Source organism: Denticeps clupeoides, chromosome 5, assembly GCF_900700375.1.
Source record: "Denticeps clupeoides chromosome 5, fDenClu1.1, whole genome shotgun sequence".
In the NCBI taxonomy this organism is placed as follows: domain Eukaryota; kingdom Metazoa; phylum Chordata; class Actinopteri; order Clupeiformes; family Denticipitidae; genus Denticeps; species Denticeps clupeoides.
Window position 1 is genome coordinate 33997134 of NC_041711.1, and position 8796 is coordinate 34005929.

The window sequence follows — 8796 nt, forward strand, 5'->3', positions numbered from 1 at the left end:
AGAATTTGAATAAAGTTTTTGGATATTAAAGTTAAATGTTTCACTTCAGTTACTTATTATACTTCATATTAAAACCGATCACGGTACAGATCAGTCATTCCTTCATTAATCCTACTACCATTTTCTAGCAGGTGTAGCGTCTCAACCAAACAGAATATTTTATTTACAAACTCAAACATGGTAATAATCTGATGTACAGATTCATGTTCAGATACAAAAAACCAAGGTCAGCTCACAGAATGGCTCCACTTGTAAGAAGAATAAAATGAATGTGTGGCGTGGAGAAGAATCCAGGTACAACAATTTCAACATCTGGTCACATATTTCAGATATTTCTGCTGCTTATTTCATAAGTTCTCTTCCAGTTGTCAGTGTGAAGTCTTGGTGGAACTTATATAAGATTCCAGTAGAAATATCGTCTCATCCACCTGGTTCTCACTCGAGTCCATCCTGCAGGGGTAAAAGAATGAGTAAGGCATTACAGAAATAACACCTACATACATAGACTTAAAAAAGTGCCTCTGCCTGCACCACACTCTATCATAGCTGTAGATCTAGTATTCATTTACATTTATAGGACGCCTTTATCCAGAGCCGGAGACACTCAGGGTTAAGTGTCTTGCTCAGGGACACTATGGTAGTAAGTGGGGTTTGAACCTGGGTCTTCTGGTCCATAGACAAGTGTGTTACCCGCCAGGCTACATTCATCATTTACACACACACACACACACACACACACACACTACTGCTCATAGGTTTAGGATCATAAATAATCAGACAAAATCTGAAATAAGTAAAAACTTGAACCCACTTTTGCTGATGCGCTACATATAGTATGAATTTTGCCAGTTTTATTGCTTCTTTAATCTGTGCAATTTTCAGCTCTACTAACAATTTGTTAATGGTTTAACTAACTAAGCTTTTCAGTGACAGATTTGTGTTGATAAACCCAGCGTTCCACTGGAACTAACGCTCCTCTCTACATGCATGCAGATTGGCCATTACTGGCCCATTACCGCAGTTTCGGCGTAGCGACGAGACCTGTAGCTGCTCCTCGACATAAATCGCTGGTTGTCGGAGTGGTGTCCAAAAAATAAAGTGGGCTTTATTAATAACTGGCCAGCATTTAGGGGGAAGCCTGGTCTTTTGGCGAGACGGCATCCACCCCAACTGGGCGGGCGCCACTCAGTTGTCTAAAAAATTGGCTCATAGTCTTAGAACCAAAAAACAAAACTGACTCGCCAGAGCCGAGACCAGGCAGCAGACAGACCGGCTAAACCGAGCGTCTGCCATTTGCGTAGAGTCGCCACCCAGCGTGTACAATATTGACACTGTGTCTGTACCTCGCTCTATTAAAACAAGAGATTCTACAAGAAACATTAATAAAACTCATAAATATGCTGACACTGTGTCTGTTCCACGGACTGGGCGGGGTGTCTGTTTCAGCAACTTACTACCCGTTACATTACTACTTCTGAACCTACCACCAGCACCCCCGGCATAAGAATAGGATTATTAAATGTTAGATCCCTTACACCTAAAACGCTCATTGTCAATGAAATGATTACAGATCAGGGGTTTGATGTACTGTGCCTCACCGAAACTTGGTTAAAACAAAATGAATTTGTAGCATTGAACGAGTCTAGTCCTCCTGGATACAGCTATGTACACCAACCTCGCTTAACTGGAAGAGGAGGTGGCGTCGCAGTAATTTATAAGGATAACCTCGGTATTACTCATAAACCCGGACAAGGATTTAACTCTTTTGAGATTCTATATACCAATATAACTCATGTAGTCTCACAAAATAAAAATCATTCCAAATTCATTCCATTTATTATTATTTATAGACCCCCTGGACCTTATTCTGAGTTTCTTAGTGAATTTACAGATTTTGTCTCCAACTTAGTTGTATCTGTGGATAAAGCCCTAATTATCGGTGACTTTAACAACCACTGTGATAAATTAGAAGACTCACTAAGAACCGCATTCCTGTCTTTATTAGACTCAGTTGGAGTTAACCAACATATAACAGGACCTACTCACGAAGGTGGTCACACGCTCGATCTTGTGTTGACCTTCGGTTTAAATATAGAAGATATAGTTACTCTTCCGCAATCTGAAATGGTCTCAGATCATTTCCTCATCACTTTTAAAATATGTCTCAGACACAACAAACTCAATCCCCCTCGTTATAGAGACAAACGGACAATTACATCAAGTACGGCACAGAGGTTTATTAATACCTTACCAGATTTATCAACGCTGATAAACTCACAGTCAACCCCGCTGAACTTGACCAAGCGACCAAATGTCTAGAATTAACACTGCGTAGTACGTTAGATATAGTCGCTCCCCTCAAAAGGAAGATAGTAAGAGATAAAAACTTAATTCCTTGGTATAATGATCACACGCGCCCTTAAGAAGACCGCCCGGAAATTAGAACGCAAATGGCGTCAAAGTAAATTAAACATATTCCGAATAGCGTGGAAGGAGAGCCTACTTAACTATAAGAAGGCTCTTAGCACGGCTCGATCAACATATCTGTCCTCGTTAATAGACATGAACAAAAATAATCCCGGATTCCTGTTTAAAACTATAGCCAAACTAACCAGGAATAAGACAGAAACGGATACTAACACTCAATATCATCATAGTAGCGATGATTTTATGAATTTCTTTCATACGAAAATTGTCGCAAATAGAGAGAAGATAAAAAGCACAACAAATAGCTCCGCCGATATTTCCATGGAAAATAATCTTCTAATAGACCACCGATTAGAACGATTCAACCCTATTAAATACCTAGACTGTAACAACATCCATGAAGTATATCAATCAGGATTTAGACCCCATCATAGCACTGAGACAGCGCTGGTTAAAGTGGTTAATGACCTGCTGTTGGCCTCTGATCAGGGACGCATCTCGCTGCTTGTCCTGCTTGATCTGAGTGCAGCGTTTGACACTATTGATCACGCTATTCTCCTTGCCAGGTCAGAGAATGTTATCGGGATTAAGGGAACAGCCCTTGAATGGTTCAGATCATATTTGACCAACCGATATCAGTTTGTGGACATCAATGGTGTTTCATCTTCACATAGTAAAGTAGAGTTTGGTGTTCCACAAGGTTCTGTCCTAGGTCCGTTACTTTTTTCTCTATACATGTTACCTTTAGGCGACGTCATCCGCAAACACGGTATTAGCTTTCATTGCTACGCTGACGACACACAGCTGTATCTGTCAGCAATGCCAGACCAGAGGCAGCAGCTGAACAAAATAGAGAATTGTCTGAAGGACATTAGACAGTGGATGCTCACCAACTTTCTCCTGCTAAACCCTGACAAGACAGAAGCGCTCGTAATCGGGCCTCAAGCAGCCAGGCATAAACTGACTACACCCTGGATAGCCTTTCTATCTCACTGAGTATTGAAGTGAAGGATCTAGGTGTCATCATTGATGCAGGTCTCTCATTCAGTTCACACGTAGATAATGTCACTAGAATAGCATTCTTTCACCTTAGAAATATTGCGAAAATAAGAAATATCATTTCAATGCATGATGCAGAAAAGTTGTTCCATGCATTTATTACATCAAGGTTAGATTACTGCAATGCATTACTGTCTGGATGTTCTAGTAGGTGCATGAGTAAACTCCAGCTGGTACAGAATGCTGCAGCCAGAGTTCTAACTAGAACCAGGAAATTTGACCACATCACCCCAGTCTTACAATCACTGCACTGGTTACCCATCAAATTTAGGATTGACTACAAAATTCTACTTTTGACCTATAAAGCTCTAAATGGTCTCGCCCCACAGTACCTGAGTGAACTTTTGGTTCTTTACGAACCGCCACGCCCCCTTCGATCAATGGGTGCGGGTCACTACTGGTACCAAAGGTGCAGAAGGTCACAGCTGGGAGCAGATCCTTCTCCTATAGAGCTCCGCAGTTGTGGAACAGCTTGCCTGTCAGTGTCCGGGATTCAGACACAGTCTCAGTGTTTAAATCCAATCTCAAAACCTATCTGGGTACCGGGCCACTGTAGCACCAATATACCACTATAACCACATATTTCAGTATCGGTGGTACAGTGCAACCGTCTGCCGCTGCTTCTGTTTGTTTTTTTCTCCGAGACACGGAATCAAGCCCAGACTACTGGCAGACCCCAGTGAAGAGACCAGCAAATAAATCCTGGTTCCTGACAACTGCTTAACAAGGACATACCATGATACAAACCAGAGGGTCACCACAGCCACCACCACCATTAACTACACAGCTTCAGGGATCTTCAAATGGACCAGTAACATCGTTACAGACACCTTATCTAGACCATGACACTGACTACATCCTGGACTTCTCCAACCCTACAACTGTAGGACTTATCATTATATCATATCCAACCCTGCACTGACACCATTTGCAGGCTCACTCTACCCTGGAAGGGGGTCCCTCTCTGTATCACTCCTTCCCAACGTTTCTTCCTCTCTTTTTTTCTCTCTCCTAGAGTTTTTTTGTGTGGAGTTTTTCCTTGTGTGCAGAAGGGTCAAGTGTGGGGGTGTCAACTGTAGGGCCTGTCAAAGCCCATTGAGACATACTGTATGTGATTTTGGGCTATATAAGAAATAAATGGTGTTAATGTTGAATAATTAACAGGCATTTCCAGTTATTTACACCATCTTTAGACTGGAGATTTCCCCCTTTACTGTGCTGATGTACTGTACTTGTTGATGTGGTGTTTCAGCGCCTCCAGCTGCTGTCTCTCCGGAGCAGTGATCATCTCCTCCACCTCAGTAAGCTGGGCAGGCTCCGCCCCACTCACTTGCAGAGATGCCAGGATCGCCTCGATTCGCTGAGACTTTTCCAAGTGACGTCTGCCAATCAAAGTGGTTTCGTGACCACACTGTGTTAATATAAATGTCCTTATATTAACAGACAGGAAGACAGAAACAGGAACTCACTTATTTTCTCTCGTCTCAAAGAGGCGTCGCTCTATAAGGTTTCCCACCGTCTGTAAGGCAGCCAGTAGAGACATTAGAAATCTGCAGCCGATATACGCTAGAGAAGCGCAGTAGCGGGCGTGACCTTGTAGCAGTGCTGCAGCAGCATCCTCGCCGTAGGCAGCTGGTTGACCGTGTACAGGTAGAAGGTACGAGAGGGAGCATGGTCTGGGGTTTTAGGAATCTCCTTCAGAGAGTCAACAAGAAGCATGAGCGTCAATGAATTACAATTCATTTATATCTGCTAGCTACAGGTTTTGGATGTTCTGGACAGAAAGTGCGGCTCAATTGAAACGTGTAAATCGTTTCCATAATGAGTGAAGTGGAAGTGAAGTGATTGTCACACACAGTGAAATGTGTCCTCTGTATTTAACCATCACCCTTGGTGAGCAGTGGGCGGCCATGACAGGCGCCCGGGGAGCAGTGTGTGGGGACGGTGCTTTGCTCAGTGGCACCTTGGCAGATCGGGATTCGAACCGGCAACCTTCTGATTACGGGGCCGCTTCCTTAACCGCTAGGCCACCGCTGCCCCAAGAAAGAAAGTTTAAATATATAGAGACTAGCCTACAATCAGTAGTTACAGGGACAGTCCCCCTAGAGACACCCAGGGTTAAGTGTCTCGCTCAGGGGTGAAGTGAATTGGGGTTTGAACATTCTAACAATATTTAAAATGTATTTATAATGTATTTCATAAATTAATGAATACGTTTTTATTATGGCAATTTATTATGGTATTTATCACAACCATGGAAAATTTTATCATTAATTCATGTAATTCTCAAGCAACTAGACGACAAAGCTCTCTGTTGTGTTTCCGTATGTTGACTTGTGTTACCTGGAGTTGAACCAGGTTCTCTGACAGTAGTGTGTACAGCATGTCTTTGGCCTCCTTAGCTGGAATCATGGCAAAATCCTCCACCTGCTTCTGCTCCAGGTGCCGTTTCCGCAGCAACAGCCTGAAGATGCGCGCCGACCGTGAGCCAAATCTGCGCAGAACAGACAGCATCAGGAGCAGGAAACACACACTGCAGCTTTACGTGAGAAATGAGAAGAGCGAGGAAAGGAAAATACCTTTCTTGGACAACAGACTCCAGCGTAGCTCTTGCCAGGTTGGCCAGCGCCTTGTGGAGGTCTGACAACTGGAGCTAAGAACCAAAAGTACTCATTTGTACTGTTCCTGTTTTTGATTTCCAGGTTAATTGGATGTTCAGAACCCAGAACATTTTTATTTGGGAGCACGATTCTCTGTACAAAAGGATACTGACAACGTACATCCCCCCTCCACTGTCACCTGACTTCCCGACAAACTCCATCTGGACGCAGGAAGGATAGAAACACAGCGGCTTTAACTATAGGGTCGCTAGAGTAAACACAAGGCTTCACTCTCAGCTGAAGTGGTGCTTTACCGGATCATCCACCAGTAAGGTAAGATACTGGTCCAGAGTGGATCTGCTAATGTTGTAACTGGCTGGAAGGGCTCGGAAGATCTGACGAGGATTAGATGTATATTAACATATAACTTAATACTATACCAACAATTTATAAGGATTTGAATCAACAACATTTATCACAGCATGAATAATATAATAATAATAACTGTATATAAACAGTCACGCTCTATGTGTGTGTGTGTGTGTGTTTTTGTGTGTGGTGTTACCTCATTGGCTGAGAGCGGCTGTGTATAGGCGGCATTGGGTTGGGTTGTCATTTCACTTATTCTGAGCATTGTCCTCACTATCTCACTACTAGTCTGCAAACACAGAGGGAAAACGACATGGTACAGCATCCTCCTCTCAACTAAAAATAAAAGTAAAGTGAACTGACTGTCATTGTGATACACAGCACAGCACACGGTGACACAACGAAATGTGTCCTCTGCTTTTAACCATCACCCTGAGTGAGCAGTGTGGCACCTCAGTGGCACCTTGGCGGATTACAGTAAATAACAGCCGTTCCACCAAACTGACCTGGTCCATTTTGCTGGCCACTGCGCTAATGATGGCCTGATCTCGGAAATGGAGATGGAAGCGCTCGAAATTCACCTGCCAAAATACGCCTTCATCTCCGCATAGCTACGAAAGAGGAGGAAGAGAACACAACTCCTTACTGCACAACTCACAAAGCAGAAGAGCTCTGCTAGTATCTGTGGTCCATGTGTAGCTGTTCGGTTTACCTCCTTGTTCTCCAGCTTCGCTCTTTTTCCTCCTCTCTGGTCAACATCACTGTCTCCACTGGAGCGTCTGCGTTTCCCTCTACCTAAACGTGCATAAACCCCACTAGTCCTTCATGTATACAGATGAACACAGTCCTCAGCACCAAACAGAAGTAACAGTACATTTTTAATAGTTTCATGGTTTTATGCAGCCTTTAGTGCTTTAGTGTGGTAGTAGCCACACACTCGCCTGTGAACCAGAAGACCAGGTTCAAACCCCACTTACTACCATCGTGTCCCTGAACAAGACACTTAACCCTGAGTGTCTCCAGGGGGACTGTCCCTGTAACTACTGATTGTAAGTCGCTCTGGATAAGGGCGTCTGATAAATGCTGTAAATGTAAATGTAGTGTAGTGTTTAATGCCTTCATCATGGATCAAGAAGCAGAATGTTTTTCTCCATTCCAAATGACTGTAAAAATCTTAACTGAAACGGAACGCTTTGAGAAACTTGAACCTGATATAATCCCTGGGTCTCCAGCCTTCTCCCATTTCTGATATGTCTGATGAAAGTTGTATGGAAGTGCAAACTTTAAGGTCATTTATTGAATGTCTTGAACCCTATGTTTTGAATTAATAATATTCATTAAATAACTAAATAGCATCTATAAACAGCCAATATACTGTATTAATAAGTACTATTAAATAATAAAAAGGAGATACATTTTTGGCCTGAAGCAATGAAAGATGAAAGAAACGGACCTCTCAGGTTAATTTGAGGAAGTTTATAACAGTCTGTTAGACTCTCGGGTGTGGCGGCTGAGGAATTTGGTGTCTTTTCTGATGAGGTTGCCGCATTTCCCTTCCCACACGCTGCAAGGCAGCGCTGGAGGAAGTGCGTGTCCACCAAACTGGAGAAAGCAGAGATCACCTCACTGTAGTCCATGCTCCGGCCATCTACACACAGATGAGAGACAGCAGAAGAGCTTTTCTATCCAGTATTTTGCACTGTGAATTAAAACTTCTTCCTGACTGCACCTAACAAACTGTGACAGTACTAATAGGGGTGGTAGTAGTCTAGTCAGTTAGACACTCGCCTATGAACCAGGGGGCCACAAAGTCACATGTTACTGTCCCTGTAACTACTGATTGTAATAAATAATAAAGTTTTCTGAGATGGTAACGTATTCAGGCATTTGCAGTGAAAACAGCCCCCGAGCTCTCACCCTCCATGTTGTGTGTTAGTCTGTCTGCCACAGTCTTCACCACACTGCTCATGGTCATTTCTCCTCTCTGCAGGACCTCCTCCACGATCAGCTCGCCTGTGTCGCCATACAGGCTCTTGGCTGTGTAGATGTATCTTGGGAAGCGGAGCGTGTACAGGATGCGTTCCACAAGGCAGCGATACTCTGTGGGCCCGCCAGGGCCACGCCGGCCACTTCCGAACACACACATGCCATGCTGCACCAGCACACACAAGGACTTCTTCACCTGGAGGTGACAGCGGGACTTCACCAGGGCTGCTATCAGACTGAGGAGGACAGTCGATCACATGCCACATCAAAGTGGCACAGCAAGTCACATTTCATCATTACCAGATCAAGTGGAGTGTTGGTTTCATGGGCGAGGGCTCGAAGACTTAGTGCTCCG

At 43.7% G+C, this 8796-nt stretch overlaps 1 protein-coding gene across 1 annotated transcript; it reads right to left on the reverse strand.

Annotated features, from left to right (window-relative positions):
- Positions 1-134: 134 nt before the first annotated feature.
- On the reverse strand, positions 135-8790 carry LOC114789850 (DNA-directed RNA polymerase III subunit RPC3-like). Its single transcript, XM_028979258.1, has 14 exons — positions 8742-8790; positions 8373-8637; positions 7909-8103; positions 7168-7250; positions 6962-7066; positions 6652-6744; positions 6401-6481; positions 6256-6307; positions 6066-6126; positions 5830-5980; positions 5080-5181; positions 4956-5005; positions 4719-4868; positions 135-450 (listed from the first exon to the last, which is right to left on the reverse strand). The coding sequence occupies exons 2-14, from the start codon at positions 8599-8601 to the stop codon at positions 369-371; spliced, it is 1434 nt and encodes a 477-aa protein (XP_028835091.1). The 5' UTR covers positions 8602-8637; positions 8742-8790; the 3' UTR covers positions 135-368.
- Positions 8791-8796: the final 6 nt, after the last annotated feature.